Source organism: Populus nigra, chromosome 6 (assembly GCF_951802175.1).
Source record: "Populus nigra chromosome 6, ddPopNigr1.1, whole genome shotgun sequence".
NCBI lineage: Eukaryota > Viridiplantae > Streptophyta > Magnoliopsida > Malpighiales > Salicaceae > Populus > Populus nigra.
The window spans coordinates 15,047,404-15,067,365 of NC_084857.1; the positions used below are offsets into that span (position 1 = coordinate 15,047,404).

General features: G+C 33.2%; 2 protein-coding genes across 2 annotated transcripts; one reads left to right on the forward strand and one right to left on the reverse strand.

Moving 5' to 3' along the window:
* The first annotated feature begins 3,677 nt into the window (after window positions 1–3,677).
* LOC133696587 (putative disease resistance protein At1g58400) lies at window positions 3,678–7,305 on the forward strand. Its single transcript, XM_062118805.1, has one exon. It carries the CDS (start codon window positions 3,909–3,911, stop codon window positions 5,181–5,183), a length of 1,275 nt encoding a protein of 424 aa, XP_061974789.1. The 5' UTR covers window positions 3,678–3,908; the 3' UTR covers window positions 5,184–7,305.
* A 4,961-nt stretch (window positions 7,306–12,266) lies between these two features.
* LOC133698008 (L-tryptophan--pyruvate aminotransferase 1-like) lies at window positions 12,267–15,515 on the reverse strand. Its single transcript, XM_062120865.1, has 5 exons — window positions 15,357–15,515; window positions 14,841–15,144; window positions 13,277–13,557; window positions 12,836–13,128; window positions 12,267–12,719 (listed from the first exon to the last, which is right to left on the reverse strand). The coding sequence occupies exons 1-5, from the start codon at window positions 15,461–15,463 to the stop codon at window positions 12,514–12,516; spliced, it is 1,191 nt and encodes a 396-aa protein (XP_061976849.1). The 5' UTR covers window positions 15,464–15,515; the 3' UTR covers window positions 12,267–12,513.
* Between the last annotated feature and the right edge of the window lie 4,447 nt (window positions 15,516–19,962).

Consider the following 19,962-nt stretch of genomic DNA (forward strand, 5'->3'; position numbering starts at 1 on the left):
AAAAGATACATTTTTACTTTATTTAATTCAAATCATTAATATTTTTATGTATAATTATTTTAATTGTTTTTAGTTTTTATTCAAAAACATGCTACTAATTAAAAAAAAACCTGTTCTTTTCAAACAAAAATAAATGAATAAAAAATGAAAAACTCACTGAACAAAATATTTTTTTTCTCCACAGTATAAGTCATTGTATTTTTTTATATAAATATCAATTTTAATTACCATAAAACTAAATGAAAAAAGATTTTGAAAACCGCCACACAAGGGGAAAAATTAGTAAATATATTAAAAGAGCTAAAATTTTTAATGTAACTCTGATATTGTTTAAATAGAAATAAAACATTGTGGATTACACGGTAGAAAAACAATGTAATCTCTATTGTTCACCTACAAATAAAACAATATTGATTGTATACTCTAGTCTCTAAAGTTTTTAATTTTTTATCCTTTTATTTTAAAGTCTATTAGTTTTGGTCTTCAAACTTTAATTTTATAATATATGAGTCCTTATATTTCGAGAGAAAAGAGAGAAAGCCATTAAAAAAAGAGAGAGGAGAGAGAAATTTCTCACTTATCCAATTTTATTCCAAAAAAAATTAATCTAGATATCAAAGAGTTCGTCTTAAAAAAAGAAGATCAATAAAAGTGTTTTTATTCTTTAATCATACAAAAAAAAATATTAGAGCATTTTATTATAACATAAAACATGTGAAATCTTTATTGTTCATGAAACAAAACACTGTTCATTTTACACCTTTGATCATTGGAGTTTTCAAATTTTTTTCATATTCAATCCTTGTAGTTTTTGCTTTGTTTATTTTAGTCTTTAAACTTTATTTTCATCACATTTATGTTCCTAGATTCTAAGAAAGAAGAAAGAAATTCATTGAAAAATAAAGAAGATAAATATTTTAGCTAGCTATAAAAGAAACTGATCTTAGTATCAATAAATTAATAGAGAGAAAAATCAATAAAAGCTGTATTTTTCTTCTAACTATGATGGAAAAAGTAAATTAAGGCCTGTAAAACTTTTTTTAGGCTTGATTTATGATTTTTTTAAGTAATTAAAAAATATTTTAGAATTGTAAATGAAATTATTGAGGTTCCTAATATATATTTTTAGATATTTTTAAGTAAAAAAAGTTGAAGTTTTGATTTTAGGGATCTAAAACACTCAAACTCTTCTAGAAATTTTACTAATAGATAACATGTAGTAGTATGTGTTGTCTATTTATTTTTTTAAGAAAAACATTAGGGCAGACTATATGTATTTTGCCTTTCCTTCTAGACCTAGGCACATATTACCTTTAATTGGTCATTCACCTTGTGCTTTTTTCTTTTTTGCTTATATTTTTTTAATAAAATTATCTTGAAATAAAATTATTTTTAAAATTATTTGATTATACAACAGTCTTCAAATACGATTAGAGTTTTGTTAGGTAATATTAACACTTATTTTATAAATAATTATGTACAAAACTCAAATTATTTAATTTTTTATACCATCACATAAAAACTAAGATATTAAATTTTTTTTGTGGGTTGAAAATTACATTAAAAGTCATGATAAGGTTTTGTATGAAGAAACAAGCTTCTAATAAAAAAAAGCATTGTTCAAAAAAATAAAAAATAAATGAATGAATAACAAAAAGGGATTTGTCTAGAGAAATAATCTTTTTTCACCTAAATTTAAATCATTTTAATTATTAGGAATTTTTATTGAATTTCTTTAAGTTTGTATTGAAAAAACCATGTTGTTGATAAAAAAAAATCATGGCTATGTCAAATTATTGAAATTATTTCAAGTATTTATTTTAATAGTCATAAAATAAAATAAAAACAGGTTTTAAAATTACCCTGCGACGTCATGTGGATAACAAACTAGTAAAATAAACTAAAATATTTATGTAGATCTTAATCGTTCCCTAGAAATAAAACAACCGTGAATTGCACTATAGGGGAGCGATGCATTTTTTTTATTGTTCATAGGGAACGAAAAAGTTTATTTTGATACCTAAAGTTTTAATTTTTACACTTTTTGTCTCGGTAATGCATTTTTACATACTTTAGACGCACCCGGGCTTGATTGTTTTTGCCCGTCACCTTTTTTCTTCTCTTTTCAATCAATTTTTTGTCTTAAAAAAAACATAATAAAATTCTATTCTAAATAAAATTATTGAGATGATATTAAAAACGTTATCATGCTGTGCTAAAATTTTTAAATAAAATTATAGTTTTAATGATAATATTAACAATTGTTTTATAAATGATAGATATCAACAATTTTGAATTGAATTAATTTTGCTTTAATAATAAGTGTTTAAACTAATAAAATCCTAGCTAATGGAGTGTTTGATGGAGAGGTTTTAAAACTCTATACTTTTTATTACAAAACTAATAGAAAAAATTAAATAAAAACTAATAAATTCTTGCATTATAAAAAAATTTCTATAATACATCAAAATAATCATTTATAGGATTCAACGATTTCTAAGAGTAGATTCGTTTTTTTAAATGGTGGTAGTCCTGTGATTTCTTAAAATTACGGAAGCATGATTTTTTATTTGTTTATTTATTTATTATATCTTACTTTTCAAATCACGATATATTTTTATTTAAAAAACCTTAATTATGAAAACAAGACATGTTTTAGTAGAAAACAAGAAATATATGAATAAAAAGGGAATTTTCACTAAGAAAATACATTTTTTAGTCAAAGATTAAATTATTGGAATTGTTATAAATAATTACTTTACTTACTATAAAATTAAATAAAAATATATTTCAAACATGGCCATGAGAAATTGCACCGACAAAAAACCTAAAAGTTTTGGAGTTTTTATTAACGATTCTTATTATTTCCCAAGAAATAAAACACTATGAATTGCATGGTGCATCCATAGTCTATTTTAATATTCACGGGTCATGAGAAAAAACAATTTAATCTCTATTTTTTTTATTTTTTTCATATTTGATTAGTATAGTTTTATAAGTTTGCATTGCGGTCCTAAAACAACAATTTCCTCACTTTTTAGTTCGTGCAAGTTGAGAAAAGAAAGAAAAAATCATTAAAAAATAAAAAACAAAGAAAAGAAGCTTTCATCAACCAAATTTCAGCTATAAAAAAATCAATTTTGATGCCAGTAAATTTAACTAAAAGAAGGAAGGAAGTTTGTTGAAAATTATCTTTTTCTTTAACCATATTAGAAAAAGTAAATTAGTTCCATAATTTTTTTTTCTAATTTTAATATTTGCCTCATTAGAATTAAGTTTTTTAATTTAAATTTATGAGGTCATTACTGTCTCATGTTCTGATCATGGGTTTCAAAGGTTAATCATTATTGACTCGGATCAATTCAATATATTTCAGTCTCAATACTTTTTTATTAAAAAAATTATGTCAAATATGTCTCCATTTAATTATTTTAAAAATATTTCATTTAATATACTTTAATTTTTTTTCTCCCGATATATTTATATCTTTTAAAAGATAAAAAAATTATCTAACTCGCGTGGTAATGCAAGTAAAAAACTATTTACTTATTCTAATTGAGATTAGGAGAGAGTATAGAATGCTGTGAACTTTCTTCTCTCCCTCCCTGATACTACAGGTAAGCAAATTAAAATCTGCAGCAACCATCCTTTGACAAATGTTTATGAATTTAGGCTATTGGGGAGGCGGGGGGGTCGGATTTTTTATTAACCAAGCATTATATACATTATCTTTCGCCCCCCACAAGCACAGGAAGCACCTCGGCTGGTTCATTGCCATCACTGACGTTGACTTCAAATATTACTAGATACAAAATAAATAATCTTACAATATAAATGCTGTTCTGAGATGCACAGCAGATGCAAATCAGGACTTCATTAGGGTTTGTTTGAGCTGATAATATCCAACCATGCCTTATTTCAACTTCACTCAAGAGATCGGCAAACCTGACTTGGTTACCGAGGAAATTCGGGGGATTGAATCTGAAGCTAGTTTTTTTCTAAGCACATCAGCAGCAGAAGGATTACGCTCATCAAGAGTCTCTGACATCACAGGTGAGAGTTCTTCTTCAGAAACTTTCAAATCAAATTATGCAAAGCTTCCTGATTACCTTAAGTCATGCCTAGACTACTCTGCCATTGTTTGTGGGAGATATGGTGTAGAGATAGGAAAAGTAGTTCGGCTTTTGTTGGCTGAAGGTCTTATAGAAGACAGACCAGGGGATATCATGGAGGATGTAGCAGCAAATGTTCTTAAGGAATTGATTGACCTAGGAATGCTTCAAAAAGAAGAAGAATATGCCTCAGTAGAAGTCCCTGCCTCGTATGTCCAGTTATGTATTCTTAAATTGGAGAAACAAGATTTTGTTTCTAAAACTGCAAACTCACCTGTGCGTTTACGGATCAGAGATGATGGAAGGGATATCTATCCTAACGTTGAAGGCCTTCTAATTCAATCTCTATTTATTAATAGTGGAAGCTATTATTATTTTGATCCTCCCCGATGCCTATCACGGGCCTATATGAGAAATGTTTGTGGTATGCACTTTCTGTTGGTGCTGGATTTGGATGGCGGGATAGAGTGCTTACCTGATGAATTGGGAGACTTGATTCACCTGAGGTACTTACGCTTGTTTAACTCACATCTAGATGAGCTTCCAGGGACTTTAGGGAATCTTAAAAGACTGCAAACTTTGGATATAAGGATGTGTCGACAACTACGCAAACTACCAATAGAAATTCTGCATATCCAACAGTTGAGACACCTTCTAATGTCCGACGGCGTTAATGATTGTGAAATTAGAGTTCCGAAGGGCATTGGAACATTGGTAAATCTTCACACTTTGTCTGGTATTTATGGTGGAGATGATATTGCCATAGAATTGATTGCCTTAACCCAGCTACGAGAGCTCGGCGTTAAGCGTGTGAATGACGATCATGCCAGTGAGCTGTTTGCAGCTATAAAGAAGATGGAGAACCTCACATCCCTATCGCTAGAAGCAGAGGAAAACTACTTCGAATCTACACGTTTCTCTATTTTTCCTGAATTGGATGCGTTTTCTCTGTTGGGGATTCCGACCGGTGATGTACTGATATTTGCTCATCGGAGGCTTAGCACACTGACACAATATTTAACGTGGTTCGGCAAAACCGCCTACATCCACGGGAGAGGTTCATTTTATTAGAGATAGAGAAAGGATACAATAAATACATGTAGAGGAGGAGGATTACATCCACTCTACTCAACTCTCTCAACTCTCTTGCTGCACTTGCAGCTGCTGCAATGGCAGCAAGGCTGCTGCCATTGCAGCCCCTCTTTCTCTCTTCTTCTCTTCTCTTCACGTTCTCACAACTCTCTCATTTTGCTCTCACATAATGCCTCTATTTATAGGCATTTCATGGCAGCTCTTCTTGCTTTGTTGTCAACATTGGTGGCTGCCAAACTCCTCTTCTTCTTCAACAAAGGTGGCTGCCAATAGTCAATGGTTGGTGCCAACCATTTGCTGCACATGCAATGGCAACCAACCTAACAATCACCCCCTTTGCCATTCATGTGGGGCAACTGTCCTCTTGCTTCTTCAGCACAGGCTTGCATCTTGCAGCTCTTCCAAGCTTACCATTCTGAGAGCGTCTGTGGCCGAGTTTACAGGTACTCGCCAAACCTTTCAATCATTAGAGTTACCAAAGCACACCTTTTCTCACACAAAAGGATCACTACAACCAGATGGTCTGCCACTTCACATCTGAAGAGTGTTAACGCTTGTCTCTGGAACACAACGTTCCCCTTCGAGCGTATCAACCATGCTCGGTCCGGAATGATTCATCAAGCCTTACATTAAGGCTTACAACACCCCCTCAAACGAAAATTTCTATTTCCAAGTGCGACAGTCATTATCTGAGTATCTCAATATGATCACGAGCTCACCACTCTTCCAAGAGTCTACTCATCCAGGAGTTGCGCCTGCCCTCTGTTCCACCCTAGGAACCACGCCTTACTTCTCCGTGAGTCTCTCGCTCTTAGTCGTAATAGTCCAGGTAGCTCTCCACCTTCACCTATGGGGGCAGCCCATTAAAGGTTGATCCATATCTGTCTTCATACTCTGAGTATTACAATGCCATTACCGAGCTCACCACCTTGACAAGAGTCAACTCGTTCCCGGAACCTGCGCATGCCCTTCTGCTTCTTCATAGCAGCCGCATCTTAGTGCTCCACAAGTCACACACTTATTGTCCAAGGCAAATGTCTTCTAGCTCATTGATCTTTAGCATGGGGGCAATATCCATGAAAGTCAATCCTGCATTTGTCTCCATACTCATCATAGCCACTTCATTGGCTATACACCTGTCCACTCATATCTAGCCATCACATTGGCTCTAGGGCGTTCTGAACTGGGCTTACATCGTGGCCCACACACCTTCTCCTTAGGTGTCTCCGCTCGTCGTCATGCGGCGGTCTGAACTGGGGCTTCTATCACGACCCTCACACACCTTCCATCTAGGTGTCTTCACCTTTCATAGGTGGTCGCATCCTCCTTCAGCTGAGATGCTTCAAAGTGGCTCCAGAATTCTCTACCACCATGTGCACTATGGGAGAGATAGCTGCCACTAATCACATAGAAAGAGAAACTTGCGGTATACTCCTCGCAATCCTCCACCTCGATTTCTATGTTTGGAGCTTCTATGCCTTTCTGCTTGACAGCTCCACCTACACCAACTCTCTCTAGTGTCTTCGCCTTTCGTCATAGGCGGTCGCCTTTTATCATAGGCGTTTGCACCCCCTCAATTAGGTGCCTCTGCAACAGCTCTCTTTCCATCCTTGCATGCATTGGAAAGGTCTTCGCCTGTTGTCTTCATCAAGAGCATAAGAGACTTCCTGTTGTACAAACTTTAACAGTCTCTGCTCTGAGCTTCATCTAGGAACTCTTCTTCTCCTTGCACCTGTTGTCTCATTACAGTACCTCGTTGGATCCTACGGGTACTCCTGCACAATCTCCGCGTGCCCTCGTGCAATTTCTGTTCTCCAGATTTTCCCTTATTCCTTGCTTATGTTTGACAGCAGCTCATCCTGTCACAACACCTGTCGAAATCAAAATAGGGTGCCAATCTTTATCCCCTTGCTGTATTCCTCTTCCATTATCAGGGTCTTCATCAATTCTCCCCTCGAGAAATCACAGTCACCGAATCTAACTTCTTTGGAGAAATCACCACTCCATCAGATCCTTGAACCTTCAGAACCCAACTGTTCCCTTGTGCCGTCATCCTGCTAGTCTTCAACTGTTTCATTACAAACTGCTATATATACGAAAATAGTACCGTATGGATAATCCTTCCACTAAGCAAGTTCCCAGGAAAGATTGGAGGGGTCACACTGGTCCCGCTTAAAACCCAATCTCCTAGACAGAACTTCTTAGGCCATATCTATCCATCGTACTGTCTTTCCGTATATACAACCATTTGCTAGCTTTGTTGCGGCTTTCCTTTACAAGTGATCTGGAATATACTGGTTTAATACATGATTTCTCAACATCTGGCGAGACTACCAGTTCTTAGATTCGTCAAGATTGGTCTTGGTCAATTTCCACTCTTCACCTCAAATTATCCACATGATTGGGTGTCTAGAGTGTCCCAATTTTGCCTTCCCTCAAGGCAATTAAAATTCTCGCCATTTAACAGTTCAACACATGTAATTGGGTAAACATGTGCACATTTTTCTTGTTCATCTCCATCGACCACCATGATGACCTTCAGATGCCTCCTGATCGGGCAATCTCTTTTGTTAATTCACCACCACCACTTTTGGTCTCAAATCTCAACGATCGGACCGTACCATTGCATCCGGAACGATCAAATTAGCTGGAAACAAGTCTGAAATCGTCCAAATCGCACTTCAGACGGCTAAGATTTGATCAAAACAATTCTGGTCTGATCAACGGCTCAGATTCAATCTCAGATCCGGTTGCACATAGGATCGCGGCTGATGACGTGGTCGGTGGGTCCCATGTTGCTGACGTGTCTGCTGACTGGTCGATGATGTGTCTGTTGACCGTCGCTGAAGTGTCTGCTGACTTTCGCTGACGTGTCTGTTGACTGGCGCTGACGTGTCTGTTGACTGGCACTGACATGGCACGCTGACTGGGCAGTCTCTTCGCCGGCCCGTGCGGCCGTTTTCCGACGTCCGATTTTGACGCCGTTTTCACCAGTGGCTTCGTCTCGGCCTCCTCTACACAGTGGTATGGTCAAAACACAATTTTGACAACTTTCATTTTTGAGCAAAATCAAACACCACTTTAAACCATGTGCTCTGATACCAATTGTTGGGGATTCCGACCGGTGATGTACTGATATTTGCTCATCGGAGGCTTAGCACACTGACACAATATTTAACGTGGTTCGGCAAAACCGCCTACATCCACGGGAGAGGTTCATTTTATTAGAGATAGAGAAAGGATACAATAAATACATGTAGAGGAGGAGGATTACATCCACTCTACTCAACTCTCTCAACTCTCTTGCTGCACTTGCAGCTGCTGCAATGGCAGCAAGGCTGCTGCCATTGCAGCCCCTCTTTCTCTCTTCTTCTCTTCTCTTCACGTTCTCACAACTCTCTCATTTTGCTCTCACATAATGCCTCTATTTATAGGCATTTCATGGCAGCTCTTCTTGCTTTGTTGTCAACATTGGTGGCTGCCAAACTCCAGCTCATTCAACAATGGTGGCTGCCAAACTCCTCTTCTTCTTCAACAAAGGTGGCTGCCAATAGTCAATGGTTGGTGCCAACCATTTGCTGCACATGCAATGGCAACCAACCTAACATTCTCCCCCGCCACTTCTTCAAGAGTTTTTCTTACATGGGGGATTAATTGAGATGCCCGTTTGGTTTGCCTCCATGGAAAACCTCACCCGCCTCTCGTTATGCTATTCTTATCTATCGGATAATCCAACTTCAGTCCTTCAGTTGCTTCCCAAATTGAAGCATCTTAAACTCTGCGAAGCCTTCAAGGCAAGGCGCATTGGTAAAGAATTTTGCAATGCAGGTGGTTTCCCTGTGCTGGAAACTCTCAATTATTTCTGATGGCGGAATGGACTGAAATTGAAACCGGAGCTTTTCCACGTTTAAGTTATCTTTGTTTTCGTCACTGTAGAAACTTGATTTTTCTTCCTGAAGGGTTGCAGAACATTTCCACACTTCAAGATCTGTGTTTCTTCCCCTGGAATCCAGACCTTCAAAGGCGATTGATGGGTGAAGAGAATTACAAGATCGAGCATGTCCCTCATATTTGGACGTTTAAGAACCGTTGATTTTCCAACCAAGAAATGGAAAAACATTAACCACAATAGTTTCCATAGGAAGTCTTTCAAGGATGTAATGCTTTTGCTTTACTCCTCAAATATCATCTCCTGCTTTCTGTTCATTTACCTTGATATTCTGGTGAAGTATGCTATCCTCTACTGTCTTGTATACCTAAATTTGTGCGATCTCCAGCGGGGAAACCAGTGTACTAGACTCCAAAAAATCTATCTTGATGATGAACGATGTGTTTATCTATTTGCATTTCCTTAATATCTGGATTATTATCTAATTATTCTATAGAACTGCCCTTATTGTAGATTTCTCTCTAAGGATTGAATCATTAGAAAATCAAGGAGACAGATCTGTCTTTCGGGTTACCAGTGAAAATTTATTCTTGTTTTTTCCGTTTGGAATTGGACTCGCCTGATAAGAAACACGTCTATTATATTGGCAACAGTTCATATAAATTATACATCCCATTCCGTGTTTACATAGAATCAATGGCGTAGCAAATATTGTTTTTGCCTTTTATTTCATTCAATTAATTAATTTTACCTATAAGAAGGTAATATGCAATTTAAAAAAAAAAAAAATGTTCATAAATATTAAATGATAATGAAACTATTTTGTTATTTTTTATTGTATAATGTTTACAGAATTTTGATGTTTAATTATTCTTTTTTGTTTTTCTTTTGTTGTGTACAAATTATTGATTCATGATTTTTATATTTTTTTTAATGAAAATTGCTTTTCAAATCATGATAAATCTTTATTTAAAAAACAATACTTCTATTAAAAAACAAGTTTTTTTGGAAACAAAAAAGAAATACATGAATAATAAAAGCAATTTTTAATTGAAAAAGATACATTTTTACTTTATTTAATTCAAATCATTAATATTTTTATGTATATTTATTTTAATTTTTTTTAGTATTTATTCAAAAACATGCTACTAATTAAAAAAAAACCTGTTCTTTTCAAACAAAAATACGTGAATAAGAAATGAAATACTCACCTAACAAAATATTTTTTTCTCCACAGTATAAGTTATTGTATTTTTTTTTATAAATATCAATTTTAATTACCACAAAACTAAATGAAAAAAGATTTTGAAAACCGCCACACAATGGAAAAAATTAGTAAATATATTAAAAGAGCTAGACTTTTTATCGTAACCCTGATATTGTTCAAATAGAAATAAAACATTGTAGATTACACGGTAGAAAAACAATGTAATCTTTATTGTTCACCTACAAATAAAACAATATTGATTATATGCTCTAGTCTCTACAGTTTTTAATTTTTTATCCGTTTAGTTTAAAGTCCGGTAGTTTTGGTCTTCAAACTTCATTTTTATAATATATGAGTCCTTATATTTTGAGAGAGAAGAGTGAAAGCCATTAGAAAAAAAAGAGGAGAGAGAAAGTCCTCACTCATCCATTTTTATCCTATAAAAAATTAATCTTGATGTTAATAAATTCATCTTAGAGACAGAAGATCAATGAAGGTGATTTTAGTCTTTAATCATCCCAAAAAGTAGATCACAGCATTTTATTATAAATTTGGTATTGTTGAAGCCCGATAAAACATGTGAAATCTCTAGTGTTCATAAAAAAAAAACACTGTTTATTTTGTACTTTGATTATTGGAGTTTTCAAAATTTTTTTCATGTTTGATCCATGTAGTTTTTGCTTTGTTCATTTTAGTCTTTAAACTTTATTTTCATCACATTTTTGTTCCTAAATTCCAAGAAAGGAGAAAGAAAGTCATTGAAAAAAAAAATATATAATATTTTAGCTAGCCATAAAAAATATCGATTTTAGTGTTAATGAGTTCATTTTAGAGAGAAAAATTCAATAAAGGTTTTTTTTCCTCTAACTATGATGAAAAATGTAGATCGAGGCCTATAAAGTTTTTTTTAGGTTTGATTTATGATTTTTTTAAGTGATTAAAGAATATTTTGGAATTGTAAATGAAGTTATTGAGATTTCTAATATATATCTTTAGATATTTTTAAGTAAAAAGAGTTGAAGTTTTGATTTTAGAGGTATAAAAAACTCAACCTCTTCTAGTACTTGAAAATTTTACTAAAATAGATAACACGTAGTCTGCCCAAGCAGATAATGTGTTATTTATTCATTTGGCACACTATATGTATTTTGCCCTTCTTTCTACACCTAGGCACATATAACCTTTAATTGGCCCTTCACCTTTCACATTTTTTTTCTTATATTTTTTAATAAAATTATCTTTAAATAAAATTATTTTTAAAAATATTTGATTATGCCGCAGTCTTCATATACTATTAGAGTTTTGTTAGTTAATAGTAACACTTATTTTATAAATAATTATGTACAAAACTCAAATTTTTTAATTTTTTATACCATCACATAAAAAATAAGATATTAATTTTTTTTCTTAGTTGAAAATTACATTACAAGTCATGATAAGGTTTTATATGAAGAAACAAGCTTCTAATAAGAAAAGCATTGTTCAAAAAAATAAAAAAGAAATGAATGAATAACAAAAAGGGATTTGTCTAAAGAAATAATCTTTTTTCTCCTAAATTTAAATCATTTCAATTATTTGGAATTTTTATTGAATTTCTTTAAGTTTGTATTGAAAAAACCATGTTGATGATAAAAAAAAATCATCTCCTGCTTTCTGTTCATTTACCTTGATATTCTGGTGAAGTATGCTATCCTCTACTGTCTTGTATACCTAAATTTGTGCATTCTCCAGCGGAGAAACCAGTGTACTCGACTCCAAAAAATCTATCTTGATGATGAACGATGTGTTTATCTATTTGCATTTCCTTAATATCTGGATTATTATCTAATTATTCTATAGAACTGCCCTTATTGTAGATTTCTCTCTAAGGATTGAATCATTAGAAAATCAAGGAGACAGATCTGTCTTTCGGGTTACCAGTGAAAATTTATTCTTGTTTTTTCCGTTTGGAATTGGACTCGCCTGATAAGAAACACGTCTATTATATTGGCAACAGTTCATATAAATTATACATCCCATTCCGTGTTTACATAGAATCAAAGGCGTAGCAATCTACATCGCATTAAAATTTGAATAAACCATCGGATGTACGAGTATGAACTACCCTGTATCCCTAGTTAGCCTAGATCCTACTGTGTCCTCTTAATGTTCTCTAATACTGGCGTGATAAGAACATTTTATTTGATGATAGAGCTTTCTTCTCGTCCCATGTATCAAGTCACTACATTTCCGTTGGTATTGTCGATGATTGCTGATAACCTCTCCAAGAAAAGGTTAAAGGCTTCTGGTGGACTAAACATGCTTATTCTGACATGCTTTGGACTAGCCCCAAACCGCTCCCCACTTCTTGCTATTATCTTATGCTCTCTTAAACGACTCTCCCAGTCTATATCCTCCTTGCTGTGCAACCATGCAAAAGCTGTTTGCAGAAAAGCAAAATATGTTAGGAGAGCTTTTCAAATGAGCCTACAATGGAGTTGGGGTGTCCACTTTCAAAAGTAACAAAAACAATATTGATCTAATTATGAGCATTACCAGGATTTGAATCCATGTACTTTCCAGTGAAGTTGCAGTAATCTCGTGGGTACTTTGGCAGACTGAAGACTCTGCTGTTCTTGACAACATTTCGCAATCTCTCCCACCTTTCTTTCAGAATGCTATGGCTATACTCAAAGAAGTTCTCTGAATCAGCAGTCCTACAACCTTCGCCAAGCACTCCAAGAATCTTTGCAGCTCGAATCTGAGATTCTTTAGATACACCGATGGAACTGATCTGCATGTATTCAGTCATCTTTCTAGCTACCTCTTTATCCTTTACAAGTGCCCAGCTTCAGTTTGGAAACAAAATAATTAGCAGAAAGGAACTAAAAATTAAACATAGGCAAAGCAGAATGATATATTGTGGCGATCTTCTTATTCCAACAACAAGCCATGCATTGCGACATTAATCTCCTAACTAAAGAATGTCCTGCTCACCCAATCCGGGAACCAGCATGTCCAGTGCATTTGGAAAATGTGAACAGCATAATATCATGATCCAAGGGTTGAGTGATAGGCGTGTATTGTGGCCAGTAGTAGGCAAGGTCATAGACAAGCTTCCCTTCCCCACGGTTCACCACAGCTTCTCGGATAGCACCATCAGGATTATTCGGCGAGGTTACGACCTCAATATAAGGTCCATCCTTATCAAAGGTGTGCGCATCTCCCTCCCATTTATAGAGTCCTGAACGCAGGAATTCTGCCTGATCTTTATATCCCTGCAGGCAATGAATATCACAAGCACATAAATGAATTAATCTTCCACGACGAATAAACGTAGACGTACCATGAGGTAAGAAACCAATACATGTCTTGAATTAGTATTTTGTCAGTCAAGTAACATGAACAGGAAATTAAGAAAACTTGCAATCACATTATGGATTAATTAATCACATATGCGTAAATAAATGCATGTGAATAAGCATGCAAGCAGTCAAGCATTTGCAACTCTGTTGATGCCCAATTGCATATGATATAATTAAATGAACTCAAGAACTTAGTGTTATAATATTAAGCAAGTGCATGAGGTTCTGCAGCAAAGTTTGTGGAAGATGTGGGTAACATGCAAAGTTGTCTGCTCCAAGGACCGCAACAGGGAGATGGATTTGCTATTTTTGAAGATGAAACATCCAATGAACAAGTTCTCCCAAGTTTTGACACGGACTAGACATGGTCATGTTACCTAAATCTTAGTTTCTCTTTAAGAAACATGTTTGTCGCCATGTCTTTTGTTACGAACAGCACTCCTTTTTATTTATCGATTAATGAGTTATTTTATGTGTAAGAAATACCATTAACGTGATGTTTTTATTAAATTAAGCTCTTTCTTTTTCAGAAATAATCTTAATGATCTCGTACGTACGACTTTTTCACTCATGGCTGCCGGCCAAGCTTAATTTCCTTAACCAGGCAAAGATGATTCTCTAAATAAATAAATACATGAGAAATTAAAAAAGTAAACTAAATTCAAGCAGTTCTGTTTTATGCAAGACAAATAAACAACAAAAATTATTATATTATATATTCTTGTTGGTTTGACTTTGACTTGTCAAAACTGTCTTGGCTGGTTTCAGATCTTTTATGTATATACATCCTAAGTGGATCTGACACCTCTAATGTCAGAGGCGACATACCTCGTCATGTCAAAAAAACAAAATTAGAACGTTGATTTTGAAATTTATAATTTGAATTTTCTCAAATAAAGAAGATAGCTATTAATTTTAAAAATAAAAAAAGTTCTTCCCACCAAGTAAAATAAATCTCAAATATTGTGATTTAGATTAATATATAGATTTTCTTAATATAACGGATCATGCTATCCCTAAATTAAAGGGAGCTCAATCCAATCGTTTGAAGATCGTCATTGAGTCCCATGAGTAGGTTATTAAGCCAGTATTGAGTCTGGTTTTACACCGTCAGATCAAGTGATGAAACCATGTAAAGACTTGCACCAAGTTATGTAAACTGAAAGAAGTTAGATGAGGAAGGGAGCGGTGGCTACCGAGTAAAACGGAGCAGCAGCTACAAGACTGACGGGGTGGCGATCAGCGGGAGAAGAGAGAGCATACAGAGCAGCCATTAAGAGCTGTGTTGAACCTGTCCCAACCACGATGTTGCGATCCTCTGTTACTGCATTTCCAACAACACGATGCAGTCGCTTTATGGCATCACCAAGTTGTGGCTGCAAAAACCAGCAAATGTTGCTAATATCACTGAAATAGCTCATCAAATCACACCCCTCAATCACCAACGTGCACTTGTCTCCCATTTTCCTCCAGAATGGCTCGAACAACGTTGGATCTCCCCTGCATTTCCGCATAACACATCACTTCCTCTCGTACGTTAAAAAAACTTCATCCCAGATAACAACACTACGTGATAATTATACCAAACTAAAACTGTTAAACCCTAAATGACTAGCCAGGCCATTGCACCGGCGCAATGTAGCCACAACGAGGTGGTGTATGCTATTAATTTCCGATAAGAAAACAAAAGAATTTAATAAACGTGAACTCACTGATCTAGATTGATCATGGAATCCGGTGAGAGACTTGTCTTTGTGGGCTTAGTTGTCGTCGGAGAAGAGTTTTGGTTATTGGTGGCTCCATTCTCTAAACCGCCCATTTGTCTCTTCTCTTTTCTTCTCTTCTCTTCTTTTGGTTTCCTCTACTACAGTCAGTGCTCGTGGTTTCTCGTTTACGTGCTTTGATGGGATATGCAAATACCTGTATTTATACTAAATTAATGATTCTCTGTCAAATGCAATTTTGCTTGTTTCCAATCCATAATTATTCCTAATTAACCCATGTTAACATATTATCATTGACGGAAAGATACAATGAATTCAAACATCATATATATGTGTAATCTTAAAGAATTAGTTTGATGGTTAAGAATATTTGCTGCTTTTTTATTTTATTTTCCAGGTTTAAACTTTGACGATAACGTTTAAGAGAATTTATTATTTTTTTTTAACATACTAAACCGATATAAGGGGTGTATTTTTAATTTATCTAGAAAAAATAATTAATCTCAATACCCTTATTGTTGAAAAAAAAAGCTCACATGCAATATACATATATAACGCTGCTAACGGGCTCCAAAACCTGTCAAGACAGAATCTGATCAAATATACATGATATTTAAAACACACATAGCGTAAATCACGAGAGATATTGTAGAAAATGAAGTTCCTAAATGAGAAACAGGCAATATATCAACTAATGAATTAAGAGTTTGTTTGAGAATGTCTTCGAATCTTGCTTCTAAAAGTTTTTAAAATTTTTATGTATTTTTATTATTTTGATGTGCTGATATAAAAAATAAATTTAGAAGATTTATTTTAAAAAAATTAAATTTTAAAAAATTTATTTTAAAAAAACTCAATTTCTAATCAATTTAATATTGAATGATAGAATCATGAAAAAAATCAATTTAGAAAATTAGCTAAAGAAAATTCAAGAAAGAATGAAAAATTAAAAAAAAATCAAGATAACCAGGGATATTTCCAAAATCAGTGAAAAATTCAATAATAAATAAATAAATAAATAAAAATAACAGAGCCTAGTCTCCAATTGAATAAATGATAAAGGACAAAATTTTAAAAAAAATCAAGTAAATCCATACAAATCTTAATCTCTAAACTCACAACCCTTAAAATTCTGGATCTGGACTCAATATAGAAGCTAAATCCCTAACCAATTTAATATTGAAGGGTGAATCCAAAAGAAACTTGGGTATTTATTACTTGGACCATATTCACGATTTATTTCCATACTCGAACAAATAAGAATTTGAAAGGTTTAAATTCTCTAATTGTTGCTTCTATTGGTTTTCTTAAATAGGAAAAACAATAACAGTTTAAAAAACATATCAAAGTAAAAGAAAAATTAACAGTCAAAAGAATTAGAATATAATTTTATAGGGAAAAAAGTTAAGAAAGATGAAATTGTAAAAAAAAGTTAATTTAAAAAACCATTTTAAATAAACCAAATAGCAATCAAAAGAATGAAAATTAAATTTGAACTATAAAAAAATTAAAAGGGGATGAAATTAAAAAATAATTCTGATTTTATAAATTATTCAAAAAAAATATTTCAAATATTGAAGGATGGAATAAAAAATATCAATTTAAAAACTCACCCAAGGAAAATTCAACAAAGAACAAAAAATAAAAAGACTTGAGATAAGCTGAGTCATTTAAAAAATAAGTGAAAAACTCTATAGAAAGCTAATAAATAAAAATGACAGAGCTTAATCTCCAATTGAATAAATATTAAATGATAAAATTAAAAAAAAATAAGTTTAAAGAAGAAAAAAAGTAAACATGAGCGAATCACTTAAAGTCAAGCTAATATCTAAAACTTGCAACCTATACAATCCTAGACCCAAACACAATTAAAAAGCTTAATTTATAACTAATTTAATATTGAAGGAAGAAATTGAAAAAAATATAAATTTAAAAACTTTTCCAAAATAAAAATAAAAAAACAATCAAAAGAATAAGAATCAAATTTGATAGGAAAATAAACTTAGCGAGAATGAAATAGTACAAAAAAAATTAAAAATATTCTTAAACAAAACAAATAGCAATCAATAGAATAAAGATCAAATTTGAAAGATAAAAAAAATTGGAAGAGGGGGGTGATACTGAAAAGGAATTCTAATTTTTATTATTATTCAAAATAAAATAAATAATAATTAAAAGGATAGTGACCAAATGTTAAGAGAAAAAAAATTAAAGGGATTGGTTTGAAATTTTGAACAGTTTTACTCAAAATTTGAGGTGGAGAGAGAAGAAGAAAAAACAAGAAATGATTGTCAGTATCAAATCGGAGGTGTGTTTAATGCACATGTCATCCCGTCGTTGAGAGGACGCGAAGATCTTTTTAAAGCGTTATTAAATGTAAAGGTGTTCAAAATAACCGATTAACCAATAAAATCGATAAAATCGAAGAAAAAATAACTAAAAAAACTAAACCGAAATGAAAAAAAGATTAATCAATTTTCAAAACCATAAATTTTAATAGGTCCAGTTCGATTTTGGTTTTGAACCAGAAATCGGACCAAACCAAACTGGACCCACTAAACAATTAACAAAAAATTATGGTATAAATAGTTAACTTGCAACCTAACCAGCTAACTCTAACAATTAACATAACTTTCTTGCCTCACAAAAAACCACCTCCTTGTCCAAAGAAATTCTCAATCTTCCTCTCAATTAATTCACAATCTTCATTTCCCAATTTCCTTTCAATTTTCAACTACACTACCATCTGCGTTTCAGCATTTAACAAGCAAAGCCCTGGCCTCCTCTACTTGGTTCAACTTGATAGTGGATGTATTAGATATCTATATAGAGAGGTTTGGTTTAGATGTTTCTCGGCTTCAGGGATTGCAAACATTTGAATTGTGCTTCTGGTTCAAGAAACCCCAATGGTACTTGTTCATGTTCATAGGAGCAAAGGTGAAAATCCGGCCAGGTTTCCCCAAACAAGCCTATCACCCCTTGATATACTTTTGACTGACAACAGCGCTGGCCTCGAAGAACACGGGGAGATCATGGACGGCGCGTGAAGCGACATCGCAGATAATAGCGGATCCATTTTTCAAGCTGAATCTGAATTCTTCCAGGTCTTTCTTATAGATTTCGATGACGGATTCAGATTTGGTTGCTAAGGTTTGGATGAGAGAGCCAAAAGACTAGGTGGAGTTTTGGGTTAGCAGGTCAGGGTTAGGGTTTAGGTTTCCTGTTTTTTTGCTAAAAAACTGGATTTAACCGAACCGGACCAATTCGGTTTGAATGGTTTTCGGTCAAGTTCGGTTTGAACCGGTTTTCGGTCTGGTTCGGTTAATATTTCACAAAATTAATGTGATTTGGTTCGGTTGATTTTTTTAGTCTAAATCAAACCGAACCGAATTGTGAACACCCTTAATTAAATGTCGTGTTTGGTGACCAGACAAACCGAGAAGCACCACTTGAAGGGCACTGGGGTCGTCCACCTGCTTGTGCGTGCTATACACGTGTTAAAAGGTTTTTTAAAAAATAATATTTAATAATACTCACATACAAAAAATATCTTGAGTCTCTTGATAATTTCTTTAAAAAAAAAATACAACAATAAAAGGACCAAAAGGCTCATATTTTTTTATTTGAGGGACAACTATATAATTTTATTGTGCATAAAAAATAAAAAGATTAACAGGCACTTACATAATTTAAAATAAACAATTATATTATGGTGAAAACATTACATTGCACCTAATGTCTACGACAAAGGTTTTATTGTTTAAGAAAATTTTTGGTGTTATGCTATTACAATAAATAGTGTTTAGATTCTTGATTTTAATTTTTTTTAATATAATATAATATAATTTGTTAGACTTTCCCTCTATTAATATTTAATATAAGTGTGCGTTTAGATTAGTATTATTAAGACAATTGATCTTTTTATTATTTTCATGTAGTTGATTCTTCAATTTTACCTCAATTATTTTTTAAATATTTTTTTATTTTTTTTCTTAAAAAAAGAAAGGCATATAGCACATTCGAACGTCCACCAACACATGGTTTGCTTTGTGCAAGAAAGCAGGAATCCATGACTGATGGTCGGTCGGCCTGCATATCATGTGCCACCAATGATGATGATGCACGTGCTATTCAATGATAAAACATGGGGCTTTTCAAACTTTCTTTGTATTTAGACTTGTTATTATTAACAAAACAATTAAAAAAAATTAAAATATTGTTTCGGTTTCACCAGTGAGATGAACAGTTAAACAACTGGCTTTCTTTTTTTCTTTTTCATTTTTTTCTTTTATCATACCTTTTTATAGCTTCTTTAGAAAAAATTAGGCTTGGACTTAATTATGATAAAATATATAAAATTTAAAGATAAAATGTATTTTTATCATACCTTTCTTTGAATTTTTTTAAATATAATTATAGTATTTTGATTAATATGAATTAACCGTCCAACCTCTAACGCTTTGAGGTGGGTAATGGACCAAGACAATTTAATATCCTTCCTGTGTACTCACTCATGTATTTATTATTATTATTATTATTATTATTATTTGAATAAAATGTATTTTTCCATTTTACAAAATGTTAAATGACGGTG

Coding starts and splice junctions, on each gene's coding strand:
- LOC133698008 (XM_062120865.1), bottom strand. CDS start 15,463: ATGGGCGGTTTAGAGAATGGAGCCACCAATAACCAAAACTCTTCTCCG. Junction 13,129..13,276: donor CATGCTGGTTCCCGGATTGG/GTGAGCAGGACA, acceptor TCCAAACTGAAG/CTGGGCACTTGTAAAGGATA. Junction 12,720..12,835: donor GTACATGGATTCAAATCCTG/GTAATGCTCATA, acceptor TTCTGCAAACAG/CTTTTGCATGGTTGCACAGC.
- LOC133696587 (XM_062118805.1), top strand. CDS start 3,909: ATGCCTTATTTCAACTTCACTCAAGAGATCGGCAAACCTGACTTGGTT.